General features: G+C 47.4%; 1 protein-coding gene across 14 annotated transcripts in view; it reads left to right on the top strand.

Moving 5' to 3' along the window:
• The first annotated feature begins 1,939 nt into the window (after positions 1-1,939).
• Positions 1,940-20,209, top strand: part of ZNF618 (zinc finger protein 618) — a 124,868-nt gene continuing 106,598 nt past the window's right edge. For all 14 annotated transcript variants that reach the window (XM_083876138.1, XM_083876137.1, XM_083876139.1 and 11 more), the window contains exon 1: positions 1,940-2,400. In XM_083876138.1, the coding sequence (XP_083732264.1) occupies positions 2,356-2,400 (45 nt within the window). In that variant the 5' untranslated portion in view covers positions 1,940-2,355. The remainder of the gene's footprint in view (positions 2,401-20,209) is intronic.

Below are 20,209 nucleotides of genomic sequence, written 5' to 3'. Positions count from 1 at the left end.
GATATTAAGCAAAATAAATCTACGTTTTGCAATATCTTTGAAGCGATCCTCAGGCTGGGCAAACAAGAGCAAAATCAGCATTTGGCTCTCCACAAATCCTCGGTTTTGCAGAGCTCTTGGGAAAGAGGGTTTCGTGGGCCGGGGCAGGAAAATTCACAAGTTCAGATTATTTTATTAATACTATTAATAACTATTTTTTGGAGAAAACACCAGGTATGCATGAGATGTAATTATGTTTATAGTTAATGCTGGGTGCTTTCCAGGAGAAATAAAGCACTGATATTTTATTTTTTTTCCCTTCTTTTTGGAGAAAATTACCAAAGTTTGTTGGAGAAATTAACAAAGTTTGTTGGAGAAATTAACAAAGTTTGTTGAGGAAATTAACAAAGTTTGTTGAAGAAATTAACAAAGTTTGTTGAGGAAATTAATGAAGTTTGTTGAAGAAATGAACGAAGCTTGTTGAAGAAATGAACGAAGTTTGCAGAGCAGCAATGAGGATTGTGAGAACATGGTGAGAAGAAGGGCTTTGTGGAGGGATGGGGTGTCAGGATGAATTTTGTGTGAGCAAAACATCTCTAAACCATGGTGGGACCAAGAGCTGGGAGCTTTATAAAAGGGCACGGGGTGATTCCAACCCTGGGTGTGCTGTTGGGGGGAAATAAAGAGCTGGGGGAGAGGAGGCAGGGGCGATGCTGCCCAAGCCCTTCGGGAATCACAGACCATCCTGAGATGGAAAAAACCAACAAGGATCATCCAGTCCAACTCCAACTCCTGTCCCTGCCCAGACCCCCCAACAATCCCCCCTGGGCACCCCTGGCAGTGCTGTCCAAAGGCTCCTGGAGCTCTGTGCCCATTCCCTGGGGAGCCTGGGCAGTGCCAGCACCTCTGGGGGAAGAGCCTTTCCCTGCTCTGCAGCCTGAGCCTGCCCTGGCCCAGCTCCAGCCGTGCCCTGTGTCCCTTCTGGTGGGCCCATCTGTCCCCCCGTGTCCCCTCGGGTCGTGCTTCATCCCTGGACCTTCCCCTGGTGCTCAGTGAGGTGTGGGAGGTGTGGGAGACCTGGGGAAGCCGTGTAGGACCTGGGCTCTCCCTGCAGCTCCACCGGTCTCTTCCTCCTTCCCTGCCCTGTCTGGGGGTCACCGCGCTGCCTTTGGAGACTGTCCCCGGGATCTGCGGGAGCCGAGCTGAGTCGGGCCGAGTCAAGCCAAGCTGAGCTGAGTCGAGTCAAGCCAAGCCAAGCCAAGCCAAGCCAAGCTGGGCAGAGCCGGGCCAGGCTGAGCCGAGCCGAGCCGGGCCAGGCAGAGCCGGACCGAGTCAAGCCAAGCCAAGCCAAGCTGAGCTGAGCCGAGCTGGGCAGAGCCGGGCCGGGTTGAGCCGGGCAGAGCTGAGCTGAGCCAAGCCAAGCCAAGCCAAACCAAGCCAAGCCAAGCCAAGCCAAGCCGAGCCGTGCCAAGCCGAGCCAAGCTGGGCTGTGCAGAGCCGAGCTGGGCCAAGCCGGGCAGAGCCAAGCCGAGCCGAGCTGAGCAGAGCTGAGCCGAGCTGAGCCGGACCGAGCCAAGCCAAGGCAAGCCAAGGCAAGCCAAGCCAAGCCGAGCCGAGCCGAGCCAGGCAGAGCCGAGCTGAGCTGAGCTGGGCAGAACCGAGCCGAGCCGAGCCGAGCCGAGCTGAACCGAGCCAAGCCAAGCCAAGCCAAGCCAAGCTGAGCTGAGCCAGGCAGAGCCAAACCGAGTCGAGCCAAGCCAAGCCGAGCCGGGCAGAGCCGAGCCGAGCCGGGTTAGGATACTCGGTACCCACCACAGGGGCGGAGGGCAGAGCAGAGCCGGACAGACAGACAAACACACAGACAAACAGACAGCGGGACTCCCGCGCCTGGACCAACAAGACTCAGCCCCTTTTCTCTCTCTCCGCTGCTGGAGCTGGAGCTGGAGCTGGAGGAGCGCTCTGGAGCTGCCCCCAGAGCGGCTGGGGCTGGTGATGGCGGCGGCTGGGGCTCGGCGGCACCACCACAACCACAACCACCACAAGCATCCCCAGCACCACCAGCACCATCAGCAGCAGCGGGAGGCGCCCGCCCAGCCCTGCCCGCCGCGCCGCTAACCGGCAGCGCCCCGTCCGTGCCCGCGGCCGCCGCCCCGGCCCATGCCCCGCGGGGAAAGGGGGGCTGCAGCAGCCCCGCCGAGCCGCCCACCCGCGCCGCGGGGGCATCGCCCCCACTCGCCGCTCCTGGGAGGGCGGAAAGGAGAGAGGAGAGCGGAGGGAAGGCGGCGGCGAAGGCGGCTTTGTGCGCGGCGGGCGGATCGCAGGCCGTGAGGGGCCGTGAGGGGCCGTGAGGGGCTCGCCCGCTCCCGCCTCAGCCCCATGAACCGGCCGGACGGGCCCGCTCCCCCGGCGGCGGGAACGCAGGTAAAGGCGGCGTGTCCTCTCCCCGGGGGGAGGCGGAGGGAGCGGGGAGGAAGGGAACGGAACGGAAGGGAAGGAAGGAAGGGAAGAAGGGAAGGGAAGAAGGAGGGAGGGCGGCAGCCGCAGCCGGCCCGTGGCGGCGCTTTGGCGCAGCGCTCTGGGGGGACAGCGGGGCTGTGCGGGCCGGGCCGGGCTCGGGGACGGGGACGGGAGGAAAACAAAGCGGGGCCGGGAACGGCCATGGCGGGACCCGCCGCCCCTGGGCCCGGCCCCGCTCGCCGCGACCCGCCCGGGCCTTCTCCTTTTTTTATTTTTATTTTTTTTCCTTCTTCCTATTTTTATTATTTTTCTTTCTCCTCTTTCCCCCCTTATTTTCCTCTCCTTCCTTCTCTTAATTTCTCCTCCGGAACGTCCTTATTTTTTTTATATTTTTTCCCTTCTTTTTTTTTATTTTTTCCCTTTTTTTTTATTTTTTTCCCCTTTTTTATTTTTTCCCTTTTTTTTTCCCTCTTTTTATTTTTCCCTTCTTTTTTTTTCCCCTTCTTTTTTTTTCCCCTTCTTTTTTTTTCCCTTCCTTTTTTTTCCCTTCTTTTTTTTTTTCCTTTTTTTTCTTCTTTTTTTTTTCCTTCTTTTTTTTTTTCTTTTTTTTTTTTTCCATTAAAACGGCGCCACCTAGAGGAGGCTATTTCCCAAATTAAAAAAAAAAATTAAAATTGAAAAAAAAAATAAAAAAAAAAGGAAAACGTTCTGCTTTTTCTAATCTATATTAAAAAAAAATAAAGTTGGGGGATCCAGTTTGGGGGTTTTTTGTCACCTCTTGCAGCGCCCCTTAAATTCCCTCTGTGTCCCTTTTAGAGAAGCAAAGCTCAGCTCATGGAAATGAAAATTAAACAGGAATTTGAATGAATTCAGGTTTTTTTCTCCCTCTCTCTCGCCCATTTTCTGGAGGAAAGCGGATCCTGGCAGCAGCAGAGAGGAGGGAGAGGAGGAGTGAGGCAAGTTTTTGGTTGTGTCCCCGGGTGAGCTGCAGGGAGGGATCACTTGGGGAAAAAAGTGCAGAATTTGCTGTTCCGGAGCAATTAAAGAATTGAAGCTTCATTGTAATTTTGAACTTGTGCGTCGAGCTCTGTGCCAAAACTCAACCCTTTATTTTATTTCATTTTATTTTCCCCCCTTTTTATTTTTTTTTTTAATTTTTTTATTTTAAACAAGGACTTTTGCAGGAAAATGAAGAAGCAAAAAAAATTTTTTTTTGCTGTTGGACACACCCAAAAAAAAAAAATTTTTTTTTTTTTTTTTTTAGGATTTCAAAAACTGCTGTTAAACAATGAGGTTTTAAACAGAGTCCAAGAAAACGCTGAGGAGGAGCAAAAAAAAAATTTAAAGAGTGGAATGTCAGTTTTTATTTTAGAATTTTTATTTTTTTTTCTGGCATAATTAAAACAGTTTTTTCAGCATTTAATTTCTTAGTTCTTTTGTAAAGAAGAAAATTTCCATATTGTGGGGTTTTTTTAGTGGTTTTTTTTCCTTTTTTTTTTAACACACTGTAATAACTCCAGGTTCTGTGGCTCACAGAAATCTAATATTTACACAGGTTTATTCTAAGCTCCGCCATGATATTATGAATATGCATAATTAACAATATTGTGAAAAAAAAAATTGCAGATTTAATAATTTTCATTTTTAAAAAAAAAACTAAAGTGCCTTTAAAAGGCTCAGCCATGATTTTTATTTTTATTTTTTTTTTTACAATTTCAAAATCCTTTTTCTCCTTGACTGTTTAAAGCTTTGCTGGAGTTTGAATTGAAAATATTTTAAAAATTTTATTTTTTTTTTTAGTTTGTTTGTTTTAAAATGCTTTTCTGTCCTTATTATTTTTATTTTATTTTATTTTTTTTTTTTTTTTTTTTGCTGTTACAGAGTCTCTGTGAGTTCTGGACTGTGCAAACACTGGTTTATTATTGTAGAGTTGCCCTTGAATACTGGGGGTCTTGGTATTGATCTTTTTAAAAATAAATAACAAAAGAGCGCTGAAAACACGCATTGTTTCAAGCCAAAAAAAAAAGAAAAAAAAAAAAAAAAAAAAAAAGCAATTTAACAGAGCTTTTTTTCCACCCAAAAGTGGGGGAGGGAGAGAGGAAAGGAAAGATTAGGTCAAACATTTGAGTTTTTAACCAACCTTGACACAGTATCCTCTCTAAAATGGGGACAAAATAGCAAGATGGCTGATGGCTCCACAGCTGCAGCACTTGGGATTTTTGCTATTTTTTATTTATTTATTTTTTTTCTTTTTTTTTTTTTTTTTTTTAAAGGCATTTTTAAATTTTTTTTCAACTCCAAAGTCAGTTTTTTTTTTTTTTTTTTTTTTTGGAGCTGCTGCAAGGCACCCAACCAGGAAATGCTGAAAATCCGGGCGGATGCAGAAAATGAAATTAAATTTCGAGGCAGAATGAATTTTTTTAATTTTGAATTTTAAATCCTTGAAAAAAAAATTTTTTTAAAAAAATTTTTTTTAATTTTTTTTTTTTTGCTTTGTTTTGATTTTCCTTTTCCTGTAATTTGATATTTGCTGGAAATCAGAAAGGAGTGGCTGCTGAATTCAGGGTTTGGGGGGCTGTTTTCACTTTTCTCCCTTTTATTTATTTCACATTTTGACTTTTCCAAAGGGGGAGGGAAATGGAAAAAAAAATTTCCAAAGCAGGATAACTCTTGGGTGGAGGAAAAAATACTCCAAAATGTCAAGTCCATATTTTTATTTTTGCATTTATTTACCCCCAGCCCCCCCGAAAAGGACCCACCCTCTTCCTGAATCTCATTTTTTGAGCAAAGAATGGAGGGGGAGGCTGGTCCAGCCTGGCAGTGCGGGGTAAAAATGACACACAAAATGCTCCAAATTGGATTTTAAAATCCCAGGGAAGATTTTATTCCATGTTTTATCCAGGAAACTGGAGCGTGGTGGCTTTTCCATGTTTTTATTCTCTGAGAATTCCCTCCTTTGAGCTGCACCCCAAAACTTTTATTGTGATATTGTTATACCCCAATAAACTATTTAAATTTTTATTTTATATATAATTTATATGTATATTTATAAATATATATATTTAATAAGCTGTTTAAATTTTTATTTTATGGTTTATTTTATTTTAAAAGCTGTTTAGCTGTAAATTATTTTTTTTTTTTAATTATTTTTTTCTCATATGAATCAAACCTTTTGATGCTGCTTTTCCTTTGCCCAGGGGAGCAACCCCTTGGATTTTGAGGGGGAACACATTGATGGGAGCTGAATTTTAATCAGAATTAAAGACCAAACTCAATTCTGGGGTCACGGTGGCAACATTTGGGGCTGAATCTCACTTTTCTGCCTTGTCCTTCCAGCACAAACCTGGAAAAAAAATTTACAATTTTTCATTGCAGTCGTGCCTTCAGGGGGATTTTTTTTTTCCTTTTTTTTTTTTCTTTCTTCTGGAAAGTTGATCAATATTTTATCCTTTTCAAAACTGCTGTTGGCAGCCTGGAAGGGGAAGGGGAGGGGAAGGAGCTCAGCTGAGTGATACCAACAGATTTCTTGTGACATAACTGAAATGTATTTTAAAAAAAAAAAAAAAAAAAAAGGAAAAATTTCCAGGACCTCATTTTCAGTTCCAGGACCTCATTTTGGGTGACATATTTTCATCTCAGAATGAAAACAGACATAATATTATTAAAGTGGTAGATAATATTTATACAAATGTCATATAAAACCTTGGGAGGTTATTGCATGATTCCAGGAGAATTTAAATATCTATCACTGGCATAACGCAACGCTGGGAATAGTTCAGTTCATGGGTGCAGTCACATTGCCCCACTGATGCACAGTCAAATTTGCAATTATACAAGTGCAGGAGTGAAATTAGAGTGGAATTAGTGTGTTAAAAATTAGATTAATTTAATTTTAGGGTTTTTTTTTGAGATGAGGGAGAGGGTTGAAAGCTGCTCTGAGGGTGATGGTGATGCAGAGACAGGATTTGTGCCCACTTTGGCAGGGTGGGCTCAGGGTGGAAATAAAGGAAAGGCTCTTCCCCCAGAGGGGCTGGCACTGCCCAGGCTCCCCAGGGAATGGGCACAGAGCTCCAGGAGCCTTTGGACAGCACTGCCAGGGGTGCCCAGGGGGGGATTGTTGGGGGGTCTGGGCAGGGACAGGGGCTGGGCTGGTGAGTTCTGTGAATCCCTTCCAGCTCAGGATGTTCTGTGGATCAATAATTCTTTGCATGTTGTGACTGTTCTAAGATTTCGACCTTCCCACCGTGGAATGGCAGGACTTGGTATGAGGTCCATGGTGCTGTGGTGACCATGGCACAGTCCCTATGGCCCTGTCCCCATGGCACAGTCCCTATGGGGAAACTCCCCATGGCACAGCCCCCCATAGCACATCCCCTATGGCACAGTCCCCATGGCACAGTCCCCATGGCACAGTCCCCATGGCACAGCCTCTATGGCACATCCCCCCATGGCACAGTCCCCATGGCCTTATCCCCATGGCACAGTCCCCATGGCACATCCTCTATAGCACAGCTCCTATGGCACAGTCCCTATAGCACAGTCCCCATGGCACAGTGCCCTGTAGCACAACCCCTATAGCACATCCCCCATGGCACAGCCCCTATGGCACAGTCCCCATGGCACAGCCCCTGTAGCACAGTCCCTATGGGAAAACTCCCCCATGGCACAGTCCCAATGGCACAGCCCCCATGGCACATCCCCTGTGGTACATCCCCTATAGCACCATCCCCCATGGCCTTATCCCCATGGCCCTGTCCCCATGGCCCTGTCCCCATGGCCCTGTCCCCATGGCACAGCCCCTATAGCACAGTCCCCATGGCACAGTCCCTATGGGGAAACTCCCTATGGCACATCCCCCATGGCACAGCCCCTGTGGCACAGCCCCTATAGCACAGCTCCTGTGGCACAGCCCCTATGGCACAGTCCACATGGGAAAACCCCCCATGGCACAGTCCCTATGGCACATCCCCTATGGCACATCCCCTATGGCACAGCCTCTATGGCACAGTCCCTATAGCACAGTCCCCATGGCCCTGTCCCCATGGCACAGCCCCTATAGCACATCCCCCATGGCACAGTCCCCATGGCACAGTCCCCTATGGCCCAGGTCCCCATGGGAAAACTCCCCATGGCACAGCCCCAGGGGGCCAGGCTGGCTCCAGGTGGGTGACAATTTTCCCCCATAGCACAGCCCCTATGGCAAAACTCCCCATGGCACCGTCCCTATGGAAAAACCCCTATGGCACAGCCCCCCTGGGAAAACCCCCATAGCACAGCCCCTATGGGAAAACTCCCCATGGCACAGTCCCCATGGCCAGGCTGGCTCCGGGTGGGTGACAATTTTTTCCCCATGGCACAATCCCCATGGCCAGGCTGGCTCCGGGTGGGTGACAATTTTTTCCCCATGGCACAATCCCCATGGCCAGGCTGGCTCCGGGTGGGTGACAATTTTTTCCCCATGGCATAATCCCCATGGCCAGGCTGGCTCCGGGTGGGTGACAATGTCCCCACCTGGCACTGCCAATGGAGCCACTGGTGGCCTCTTCATGAGCATCCTCAGCTTGAGCATCTCAACCACAACTCAGATTTCATTAATGTCCCAGGGGATGGTGCCAGCGCGCCCCGTGCTGCTGTGGGGTGAGGATTTCCAGGGAATTTGGCTCATCCCAAAGCTTTGGTGCATCCCCCAAACCCTGTGGGTGCTGCACTGGGCTCTGTGCCTTCTCTAGTTCATGCTTGGATCCCTGTGGGTGATTATTTGTATGCTGGGAGCTGTAAAACAGATGAGGGCGGTTCTGTAGTTGTGGGGAGACACCCCAAAATGTGAATTTTTGTCAGAAGTTTGCCAGGTCAGGTATATAATGGACATTATTTGTGCATTATGTACCAAGTGGGGTGAGGGGAAAAGGTGCCTGTGCAGGGGCTGCCGGTGCTGCTGGAGGTTGTGGGTGTTTTTGGTAAAGGATGTGGGGAAAATGGCCCCAGGAGATATTTATTTCTTGCAATTTCTGTGCATGCAGCATTGATGCATATTTGGAAATTCACATTTATGGATTCCATTTGGCCACACCGTGTTTTCTGGGGAAGAAGTTTCTAATTTTTAAAGGTCTTTTTATGGATTAATTGCTAGTCATCTGCCTCCTTTTTTGCTTTTGTTTGGTTCCTTGAATGTCTCTTGATTATTTTGTACTATGTGATGCCAATTTAGTGGTTAACTAGTATGCAAACTACATCTGGACGTGTTGACTTTGCATTAACAATCATTGATTTGTCTGGAGCAAGGGAATAGAAATGAATGCTGCTGTTTACCATGGATAGTATATGAAAAATAACCATTTGCAATGTGCCTTTCATCAGGGGCACAGGGCTCTGGTGCAGCTTGTCACAGTGGCTCTGCCTCCTCCTGGGAGAGCTGAATTTTTAAACCCTGGCACCAGGAGTGGGAAAAGGGACTGGGGAAGGGTTGGGGTGTGTGGGGAAGATGTAGGAGCAGCTCCTGGTGGCCTTGGTCAGCTCTGGTGACAGTGGGAAAACCTGAATCTGTGTAAGACATAATATATAACAGATAATATTAGGAATATTGGGAACATAACCAGGAGAATGCAAAAATCTAATGATCAAAAATAACAAGCAGAAGGTTGAATTGATGGAGGCTTCAGGCACAGCTGTGTCTGAAGCCCTGGGGGGGGCTCTGGGTGGGGCAGGGCTGGTGCTGCTGTCCCTGCCTGGGATGTGCCTGTGGCTGCTGCAGGTTCAGGTGTCCCGTGGGCTGGGGGAGGCATTGCTGGACCCTCCTGTCTCCTCTGGGGAGGGGAAGGGCTGGGCAGGGGCCCTTCCTGCAGAGCAGGGCCCTCCCAAGGTGTGCTGGAGGCACCAAAGCTGCCCTGCTCCTGCTCCTTGGTGTTTGCAGCTCCACTCAGAGCCGTTCCTTGGTGAGGTTTGATATTCAGTATTGCTATAATACTGAGCTTTCTGATGATATTTTACATACTCTCCTTCAAAGCCTCTCAAAACAGTCTATATTGTTTTTCATTCCTCTCTGTGATGGACTTTTGGATTGAACAGTGGGGTCAGAGAGGTGTTCCTCTCAATGACCAATTCTCAACCAAATCCCAAATCCTATATAAACCCTAAATCATAATAAACTCCCCTTCTTTTCCTTTTCCTTTTCCCTGCTTCTACCTGACAGGTGAGTGCAGTTCTTTTCCTGTCCATAACTGCACCAATTCAGCCCCTGGCCAGTCCATTGGCTCATCCCTGGCCCTTCCCTGTCCCCTGCTGGGGGCTCTCAGTGGGGCCCTGGGGCTGTGTGGGGTGACACTGATGCCCAGAGTGTCACTGCTGGTCACCCTTTGGGCTGGGCTCAGCACTGAGGCTCTTCCCACCCTGGAATGGCTTTGCTGGTGCTGGGACAGGAGTGTCAGAGCCCAAATGATGGACACAGGTCACTCCTGGAATCTGGGGTTTGTGCTCCCAACGCTGCAGAGTGTAAGTGCACAGGGCAAGCTGCATGTTGGCTCTCTCTGAGTTACTTGGCTTTCACCTGTTGGATTCTCCCAATGCAAGCAGTGGCAGGAAAAAAGAGATTAAATAAAGACAATTCTCCCCTGTGCTCATTGAAAGTGCAAAGAATCTTCATATTCTGAGTGGTGCATTTGGGGAAGGATGCAGCACGAGCACAGGTAGATTAGAGCCCATTCCCTTAATTAATCCTCCTCTGTACCTCTGGAAGGAGTTCTTGTTCTCCAGTTTTTTGGCAGTTGAGTGGCAGTTAGCTCTGGTTCACTGACCAGGCTGCAGGGGTTTGTGCCAGCACAGCTCCTGCTCCAGCTGGGATGGCAATCGGGGGGGCACAGGGCATGTTCTGCCTCCCCTTGATGGGAGAACCCCCCAGCCTGTGCCCCCCTGGGTGAGGGTGTACCCGGGTGACTCTTGCCCCAGCTCAGGGCAGAGTTTCAGGCTCCTGCCAAGTGATGGGATTTGTGTTTGCTGGAGCTGTGCTGCCTCTGGAGAAGCTGGAGGCCCTGTGGCTGTTTTGGGGTGAAACTGCAGGGCTCTAGGTCACCCTGGCATGGGGCTGTCCCTGTGGGAAGGGTGAGCCTGGCCAAGCCTTTTGTTTTTTTGGTGGTGTCAATGCAGCAATTCCTCTGCCAGAAGAGCTTTCCTTGGGAGTCCCTCCCTTTATTCCCCTCACCTGTATTTCCAAGGCGCTCCAGTGTGTGCTCAGAAAGGTGTCACTGCTGTACTGAACCTGCAAAGATTTAATTATGTAGGTAAGGCTTTCCTTGCTGGTGATTCCCAGCACTCCTGCTTGTTCCACATCTATATTTGCCTGGTGTAACATGGAAAAATAAGGCTGGAAGTGGAGAAGAGACTGGAGAATTTGCCTGCACTGATAAGGGGCTGACAAAGGGAGACATGAATGTCAGAGTGAGGAGCAGAGAGGAGCTGCTGGAGCAAAGAGGAGCTGCCACAGGTATATTTGAGGGCTCAATACTTGTGTGTTTGTGCATATGGATGTGCCTGGGAACTGCTGGGTGCAGGAGGTTCTCTGCTGGGATGTGTGAAGGCTGTTGGGTCCTCACTGTGCCTGGGACAGGAGCACAGCAGCTCTGTGGTGTTTTCTGCCCTGCTTTAGAAATCAGAGATGTTACCACACAAGGTTTGATATCTCAGAAGGTGAGAGCAGCCAGGTTTGTCAGACCCTGAGCTGAGCCAGCTGTGCTCACACCCCACTGCTGGTGTCCCCATGGCACCACTGGCTCTCCAGGCTCTTCAAGATTTAAAATTTATTGTGATTTCATTTTCCTAGACACATGCAGGCACCAGTGATTTTGTGGAAGTTAATTTTTTTTTTTTTTTTTTCTCTGCGTGGGTGTAGGTATCCTTTCCTGCCCCAAAATAGCAGCAGAAGTCAGTTTTCAGGAGTTGGGTGTGCTTGCCTTGAAGGGCTGTCATTTACTGCTTCCAGCATGTTGGGAACAATTTTTAGTGCAAGTATTTAATTGCTTTAGACCTATTTTTAGAAGTATTAAACCTCAGTTTTGAAAACTGCAGCTCTGCTGGTGTGGGAGAGCTGGGATGGGAACCTGGAGGAGAAGCTGGAGTGAGATTCTGGGGTCAGGGCAGGGCTTGGGGTGCTGCAGAACCTTTGGGGTGCACACTTGAAATGGAGTTGTCTGTGTTTTGGTGAGATCTTTTTTATTTTAATTTTTACTACTATTTTTTTTTTTTAATTTTTATTTTTACTACTATTCTATTTACTTGGCTACACGAGGAGAGGATGAATGAATGAACGAAACCCGTTTCCAGCAGATTTACACAGTTTTTTCTGTCAAGTCTTGCAGGGTGGTGGATGAACTTTGGAGGGAACATCCCAGAGAACAGCAAGCCCCAGCCCCAGCAGGGCTCTGCCCCAAAACCCAAGAATAGCTCCTGCTTTTCTGGGTGTAAATCTGTCACTCTGAGGTCTGATGTGCCTCACTCTGTGGGCTGCAAATCCTGTGAGTTTGCAGTGGTGTTTGTGAGATATTTGTGATTTTCAGGGTGGGAAAGAGAGAATTGTAAGAAGGCAGGGTAATTATTGGCTGGGAATAAAATACCTTTTTGGATTTGTGCATGAATTTTGGAAACCTCTGCGGGGAGGAATGGCTGGGTTTGGATCAGGCTGGTGGCAGAGGGGATCTGAAAATCCCTTTGGGAATCAGTTTTGCATTCAGGGGGTGCTGTTGAAGATGCTGAGGGTCAATGGCAGTGACACCAGGGGACAAGCTGGGACATGGCATTTGGTGGCCTTGGGGTGGCTGGCAGGGCTGGACTTGGACTTCACCAGGGAAGGAATTAATAAATGACCAGCAGGAAGGTTTCCCTGGGCTGTGTGTGGACTTGGCTCCAGGGCACCTCTGTTTATGGTTAACACTGCTGGGGTTACTGCATATTAAATCCAAGGGAGGGATGTTTTTACCTCCTTATGTATCTTTATTTTAGAGGCCTTTAAATTTGGCTGGTTGGTGATAACGGTTTGAAATTGGCATTTCTGCACCGTGGGGTTTGTTGGGACACAGAGACTCAGCCTGGCCGGAAAATAAAAAATATAAATATATCCAGAGAGAGAGTGTTCAGCAGAGGTGGAGACACCCAGAGATCCTCAGGTGGTCTGGGAGCTGCTGGATTCACTCTGCCCCTGGGAGGGCTCCAGATGTGCCAGAGGGATGTAGGAAAGTCCTTTGGAACATTTATTGGAGAGCAGGGAAAAGTTTTTTCCCCAGGGAATGGGCGCAGAGCTCCAGGAGCCTTTGGACAGCACTGCCAGGGGTGCCCAGGGGGGGATTTTGGGGGGTCTGGGCAGGGACAGGGGCTGGGTGATCCCTGTGGATTTCGGGATTTCTTCCAGCTGTGGGTATTGTCCATGATCCACATGGATGGAATAGTGGTGCCGTTCATAAATGAGAAAAAACTTCACTATCAGGGTCCCTTTTCTTGAAATCTTGCATGTATTGAATTTTTTGGGTTGTTGTTGTTGTTGTTGTTGTTGTTTGGGTTTTTTTTTTTTTTTTTTTTTTTTTTTTTTTGGTTTGGTTTGTTTTGGGGTGTTTTGTGGGTTTTTAAAATTTTTTGGTTTTTTTTTGGTTTGAGTTTTTTTTTTGTTTTGTTTTGTTTTGTTTTGTTTTGTTTTTGTTTGGTTTTGGTTTGATTTTTTTGATTTTTTGTTTTTTTTTTTTTTCCTATATAATCTAATTTGATTTAGTGGCCAGAAACTAGATTTGCTGAGAGCGCTGCATTCACTTTTGCTCCCTGATAAGGCGGAGATCAGCCCCTGTTTGTTTATTTGTTTATTTATTTGTGTGAGTGGGAGATGTTTGTCCTTCCCTCCTTTGCCAGGGAGCTCCTTGGCCTCCCCCTGCAGCACAAACACTGCCCGGGATTGGGGCTCATTAGGTGAGATTTTAAACTGTATCAAATGAAATGTTCCTGTCTGCTGTAAGCAGACATATGTCTACGGTTTGCAAATTAACCTAATTAAATATATATGTAAAAATTTATGATATTCAGCTCCCAGCACAAGGTATGCAATTAGCATCCTTGCCAGCAAGGAATTTTCCATTTCTGTCTTGACTTTTCCTCATAGGAGATGTGGTTTGGATTCTTTTTTTAATTTTTATTTTTAATCTTCAATCTTTAATTTTTTTGTTCTGCTTTGGAATTGACTTAGGGACGTGTCCTGTGGGGATTTAGGCTTGTGGTTAAATTTCCCTACAAGTCAGTGAAACATTTCCTAATTCCTGGGCTCCAGCCTGTCCCTTTGCCTCTGCAGGACAGGAGGGGTTTGTTTTGTTAGGAGAACATAATGAGCAAAATAGCATTATGGAGGAAAAAAATTGCATTTGGATATTTACATTTTTCAAGGCTCTTCCTTCCTCCCACCCAAAAATAGGCAAAAAAAAAAATTTATCTGTCTCCTCTTGATTTATGTAATTTTCAAGTGTTTGGCCAGTGTTTCCAAGCTCTACCTGAGCTGTCTCTAGGGCAGGTATTATTATCCATTAATACAACCTCTCATTTAGCAATATTCTGGCACCAGGAATTCTATTTTTAATTCCTTTTCTGCCAAAGTGTTTGGTTTGGTTTGTTGGGTTTTTTAAAAATATTTAAAATTTAATCACGTTAGAATAGTTTTCCTATATAAATAATCATTTGCTCTATTTTGCATATCAATACTTGACTCCATTTTCTTCACAAAAAGAAGAAAATGCTTTTTTTTTGTTTTTTTTCCCATAAACATCCCCAGTGTTCCAGCCCAGAAGGTCCCATTTATTAACCAAACCAACCAAGTCATGACGTTCCCAGCTCAGCTATTTTAATGATCCCACAAACCCAAAAAAAGCAGTAGGAAATTTTTCAGAAGCAAATTGCAGAAGCTTTTTTGAGGTTTTTTTTTTGGACATCATACATTTTCAACCTTTTTGTCCAATTATTTTTGTTACCTTTTTTCCCCCAAGCTTCAGGCTGTAAACTCAAAGAATTTGGGGGTTTTCTTTCTTCCTGGAGATGATTTAGGGGTGTCAGGGGTGACCCAGAAGAGCTGAAGGTTCTGCAAACATTCTGCCTCCATTCCTAATTCCTGTGCAAGAGCTGTTGATAATTCTATGGCCAAGGTGAGATGTTGGATCAAAACCATTTTCCCGCCTTGGACAAGCTCAACAAGTCTGTCCTCCTTTATTTTTACTTTGACTTTGCTGTGTTTCCCCATCTCTCTCTGTCTCAAGGCAGAGGGAATTTTGGTTTTTTTTCCTTTGCAGGAGCTCTCTGCTCTCCCAGCTTGAGTTCCTTGGTGTCTCCTGCCCTCCCTGGGTGTTTCTGTGCCCTCTCCATTCCAGGGGATCCCTTTTCCAATGCCATCAGCCTTGGAATTTTATTCCCAATTTTATTCCCAATTTTATTCCCAATTCTCCATCCCCAGCTGTTGTGAGGTGACCAACCCCATAAATGAAAAGAAGAAACCACTGGTGCAGGCTGTTTTAGAGGTTTCCCTGTGAGCCTGCAGCCCTGCCAGCTGTCCCATTCCTGGCTCCTGTGTGGCTCCAGCTGTGGGACACAGAATTTACTGTATTTTCCTCTGGTACAGGTGTTTCTCTGTCCCCTCAGTGCTGTGCCCACCCTCTGGGATCTTGTGCTGCAGCCCCTGGGGATGTGGATTTTCAGTAGCCTGGCATTACCCAGCACCAAGGCAATCATTTGGATAATTGCAGCATCTGCAATTTATTTAGGCAAACGGGGCGGGGGGGGACTGAAAAATATTTGCTTTCTCTTGCTGGTGGGGTTTATTTTTAAAATAAAAAGGCGCTTTGGGAAGCAAAGCTGAGCCATCCTGAATGTCCCTTTTCCCTGAGGTGCTGCTCTTTGGGGCTGGTTTGGACACCTTTGCCTGCCTGGATCGCCCTCCTTGCCCTTGTTGTGTTCTGCAGTCTCTCTGCAGGTGGATCACCAGGGGCTGTGGGTGCAGCTTTGTGCACATTTCTGTCCCCTACACCTGTAATGAGTGGCTGGTTCCATCAGAGTCACTCAGATCCTGTCCCTCCTGCCTGGCCTGAGTGAATTCTGGTGGCTTAGAGGTGTCCCCTGTCCCTCCTGCCTGCCCTGGGTGAATTCTGATGGCTCAGAGGTGTCCCCTGTGCCTCCTCCTGCCTGGCTTGGCTCATTTAGGACCTCCCTGTCCCTCCTGCCTTGTCTGGGTGAATGCTGGTGGCTCATTTAGGATTTAGGACCTCCCTGTCCCTCCTGCCTTGTCTGGGTGAATTCTGATGGCTCAGGGGTGTCCCTGTCCCTCCTGCCTTACCTGGGTGAGTTCTGATGGCTCAGAGGTGTCCCTGTGCCTCCTGCCTTGTCTGGGTGAATGCTGAAAAAGAGAAGGCTTTGGGGTGACCAAATTGGGATTGTCCAGCCTGGAAAAGGGAAGGCTTTGGGCTGACCAAATTGTGGCTTTCCATGGAGACCTGCAAGAACCATGGAGAGAGACTTTTAACAAGGGATGGAGGGACAGGACACAGGGACACTTCACTCCTGGCTGAGGGCAGGGATGGGATGGGATATTGGGCAGGAATTGTTCTCTGGAAGGAGCTGGGATGGAATTCCCAGAGAAGCTGATCCCCAGGATCTCTGGAACGTCCCAGGCCAGGCTGGATGGGGTTTGGGGCATCCTGGGACAGTGAAAGGTGTCCCTGCCATGGCCGGGGTGGCCCTGGATGGGATTTAAGGTCCCTTCCAGCCCAAACCAGTCTGGGATCCCCTGTGTGATTTGGGTATGGATTGCACTGTCCTGAGCCTTTTGTCTCCCACCTGAAATTTTCTGAAGCTCTTCAAGGATTCAGTGAATTTATGGTCTCATCAATAGGAAATGCCTCACTCACACTGGATGTTCCTGTAACTTTGATTTTCTCAGGCTTTAGTTTAAATGGGTTTTATGTGCTGGCGTCTGTTTTCACTTTGGTTTTGATGGTGTCTGGCTTTGCCAGAGGGGCTCCCTTTGGCTCAAACCCTCCTCAGCTCCCCCCCTGCAGCCTGGTACAGGTGGGATTTCACAAAAAAATCCTGAGTTTCACTTTTGGAGCCTCTGCTGTTCCTCTGTGCCATTTGCAGGCGCTTTTTTAGCAAAGTGTGGTCTCTGCCATGAACTGAGAGCCACATTCTGGGCTTAAAATGTAGGGTGAAACTGGTGTAGGGCAGGACCCTGAGCCCCCCTCTCCTCCCTCCCCTCCTTCCCTTGCAGGCTGAGCTCCTCTTAGCAGGGCTGGTGAGAATTAAAACAGAATAAAAGGGAAAAAAAAGGAATATTAAGAGGAAGAGATGACAGTTATCCTTGACTTTAGAAGTTATCAAGTGCAGAAAATGGATAAAGGAAGTTAAAAACACAGAAAGAAAGAAAAAAAAAATCTGTGACTGTCAATGCAAGGAACAGTAAGAAAGTGTTTGTATTAGGAACAAAAGAAATTCTAATAATGGTTTGTGTAGACTTATCGAGGCTGAGGAGAGGTAAAATGCATAATAAAGCAGAAAAAAAAACTAGACATGTTTAATAAATATTGCTGTTCCCTATTTGTAAGGAGGAGGAATGATCCTGGCTCAGCCCAGGAGGTGCCAGGACCAGCCTCAGGCTGAGGCTGAGCAGGGCAGGGGACTCCAGCTGGGCCTTGGGGTGACATTCCCAGGGGTGGCTCTCCTGCCAGCTCTGCCCCTGGGCCTTCTGTCTGTCCATCTGTCCTGTAAAATCTGGATAAAAATGAGGATATTTTAGAGGATTTAGTGGGTGCTGCTGTTTGTGCTGCCTTAGCCTGGCCAGGAGTTGTGGGAATGTCAGCCTGGATTTGTCCTCCAGCAGGAGGGATGATGGAGGGAGAGTGTCCTGAGCTGGAAAAACATCTGGGGTTTGTGTCATTTCCCCAAAATGCCCCGTGGCAGCAGGGCCAAAAGGGTCTGGTATGGCCACGGGCATTAATGGGGTGGGGAGGGAAGGGTTGGGGTTAGGTTAGGGTTGGGTTGGGGTTGGGGATAGGGTTAGGGTTTATATATGCATATATGTATGAATTTTGGAGTTGGGGGTTAAGGGGTTAGGGTTTAGGGTTAAGGAGTTGGGTTTAAGGGGTTAGGGGTTAGGGTTGGGGTTAGGGGTTGGGTTTGGGTTAGGGTTAGGTTAGGGGTTAGGCTTGGGTTAGGGTTGGGGGTTAGGGTTAAGGGTTGTGAGGGGGTTAGGGGTTTAGGGTTGGTTTAGGGTTGGGTTAAGGTTGGGTTAGGCTTGGGTTAGGGTTAGGGTCAAGGGTTAGAGTTAAGGTTAGGGTTAGTTTTAGGGGGTTAGGGTTAGGCGTTTGGATTAGGGTTAGGGTTACAGAGACTGCAGCTGCCCACAGGGATTTGAGTTCTGGAGTTGTCTCCATCAGGTGAACTTTGATATAAATTTTGGGACTGTGCTCCTGGAGGGATGGGGCTGTGTCTCCTTTTGGTGTGGGGAGAGCAGAGAGGAGCAGAAAAGCCAAGCCAGGCTTTGGGAAAGGGGCAGAGGCTGCAGGATGAGCAGGGACAAGTCTGGGAATGGGGGACAGCAGCCAGGATGTGCAGAGTGAGGGATCTGAGTGAGAACAGCTCTTCTCTTCCCTCTGCTTTAATGCACTTTAATGCATTATCCCCATTTTCAGTTCCCTCATTTCCTTAAGAGATGGTGAAAATTTGGAGAAGACACAGAACATGAGAGTGGAGTGAAGCAGTTTGAGGAGTCAAAGGAAATACTCATTAGTGTTTGTTCTTAAACATTTGGGGACGTGCATCGTATTTTGGGAAACTCTGCCAAAAAAAGAAATCCTCACTTGTTTGATTTTTATCTTCATGGAGCCAGTTCTCCGTGGGTTTAAAAAGCAGAAAATGAAAAAAGCAGGTAGCAGAGGCCTTGCTTTTTAGCAAAGAAACAATACCTGGAAGCAGGATCCAAACATTGAGATGACAAAATGAAGACGCAAAAAAAAAAAAAAAAAAAAAAAAAAATTAAAAAAAAGCAGGAGGTGGGAATTTGGAGCAGCAGAGCAGATTGGCTGTTAGAACAAACTGCCCAGGGGAGCAGCACTGGGTGCTGGGGCTCTGTGGCTGGGGGAGAAGAGCTCCAGGATCCAGAGCCAGGGCTGTGCTGTGGGGTAAAGAATGACCATTCTGTGGCTTCACAAAAGATCTCACTTTCTCTCTGTGTTTTGGTGTCCTGTTTCCCAGTGTCTGACAGCAGATGGTTGGAGAAGGATTGTAAGGAACAGAGGAAATATTGAGTCAGCTTCCCTTTAATTTACTCTCCACTTTCCACCAAATGGACCCTAAATTATTCCCACTTCCCAACCCTCCAGACCATCACCCACACCCTGGTTCAAGCCCTTGCACGAAGCCAAAGTACTTCCAGGTGGCTTTTCCCCCCTCTAGGAGAGACACAACTAAAGAAATTCATAGGTAATCTCCTGTAACATTGAGCACAAAAGGATATTTTGTTTACTTTCTGAGGCAGGAAATGATAATGAATAAGGTAGTTAAGGGAACACATGGGACTCAGTCATTAAATAATCTGCTTTATATTCCTAATGCAGAAGGAATAGGCTGAGCAGCAGAGACAAGAGTGCTTTGAGCAATATAGAAAAATATGGATTTTTATGGGAACACTCGTGGTCTAGAGGAGACTCAGTTCCCCCTCCCAAGAGGAAACCTGTTGTGGAAAAGGAAACCTATTGTAGAAAACCTCTTGTAGACAAAATGGGAGATATTTACAAACTGCTGCAGAGATCAGAGAGAGGAAATTTCCCCTGGTTGACTCTGAAATCAGGAAAAAAAAAAGCAGCAACTGAGCTGAGTGAAGGTGTAAACAGTATTAGGAGCAGTGAGCAGCAGGCTTTTAAAAAGTATAAACAGTCTGGTAAGGAGGAGGATAGGAAGATCTACTAAAACAAGCAGAAGGCAGTTAAAAGGATAATTAGAAAGGCAAAAAAGAAGTAGAGAAGATCTAATTGCTAAGAATATTTTGACTTCAAAGAATTCTTTAGATATATTCAGAGCAGACAGAGGCTGGGAGAGGAAACTTGTCCAGTGGAGACAATGGCAGGGATGGGAGCAGATCTGGGGAGAGAATGTTTATAAATGAGCTTTGGGTGTCTCTGGCTGGGCTGTGCCTCCTCCAGAGGGTGTTTGGCACATCCATGTCCAGGACCCAGCTCAGCGCAGGGAGCTGCAGGGCCTTGGGGCATCTTCACCTCCTGGGGATGTTGTTTTTAAACCAAGGTTTGTGCAGCTGGCCAGGAACCTCCAAGTGTTTGTGGTGCACAATAAAAATGCCTTGTTGGACTCACCTGTGCAATGTGGGGGTCACTCTGTGCCACAGCCAGGCCTGAGGCTTTTTCTGGTGACTGTCAAGACTGTCGGGTTGGAGGAGACCTCTCAGACAGAGAGACAGAGATACCTTTTCCAGTAGAAGAGCTTTGACCCGTCACCACTGTTTCAACCCAAGCAGAGCATTGAGTGCCACATCCAGTCATTTCTTGACCACCTCCAGGGATGGGCACTCCAAACCTCCCTGGACAGTCTTTTCCAGGGCCTGGCCACCCTTTCCATGAGGAAATTCCTCCTGCTGTCCACCCTGAGCCTCCCCTGAGGCCGTTCCCTCTCCTCCTGTCCCTGTTCCCTGGGACCAGATCCCAAATTTCCCCCAGCTGTCCTGTCAGGGACTTGTGCAGAGCCACAAGGTCCCCCCTGAGCCTCC

Source organism: Zosterops lateralis (genome assembly GCF_965231275.1).
Source record: "Zosterops lateralis genome assembly, chromosome: 20".
NCBI lineage: Eukaryota > Metazoa > Chordata > Aves > Passeriformes > Zosteropidae > Zosterops > Zosterops lateralis.
Note: the sequence above shows the minus strand (reverse complement) of the source record. Positions and strands in the feature narration are given on the sequence as shown.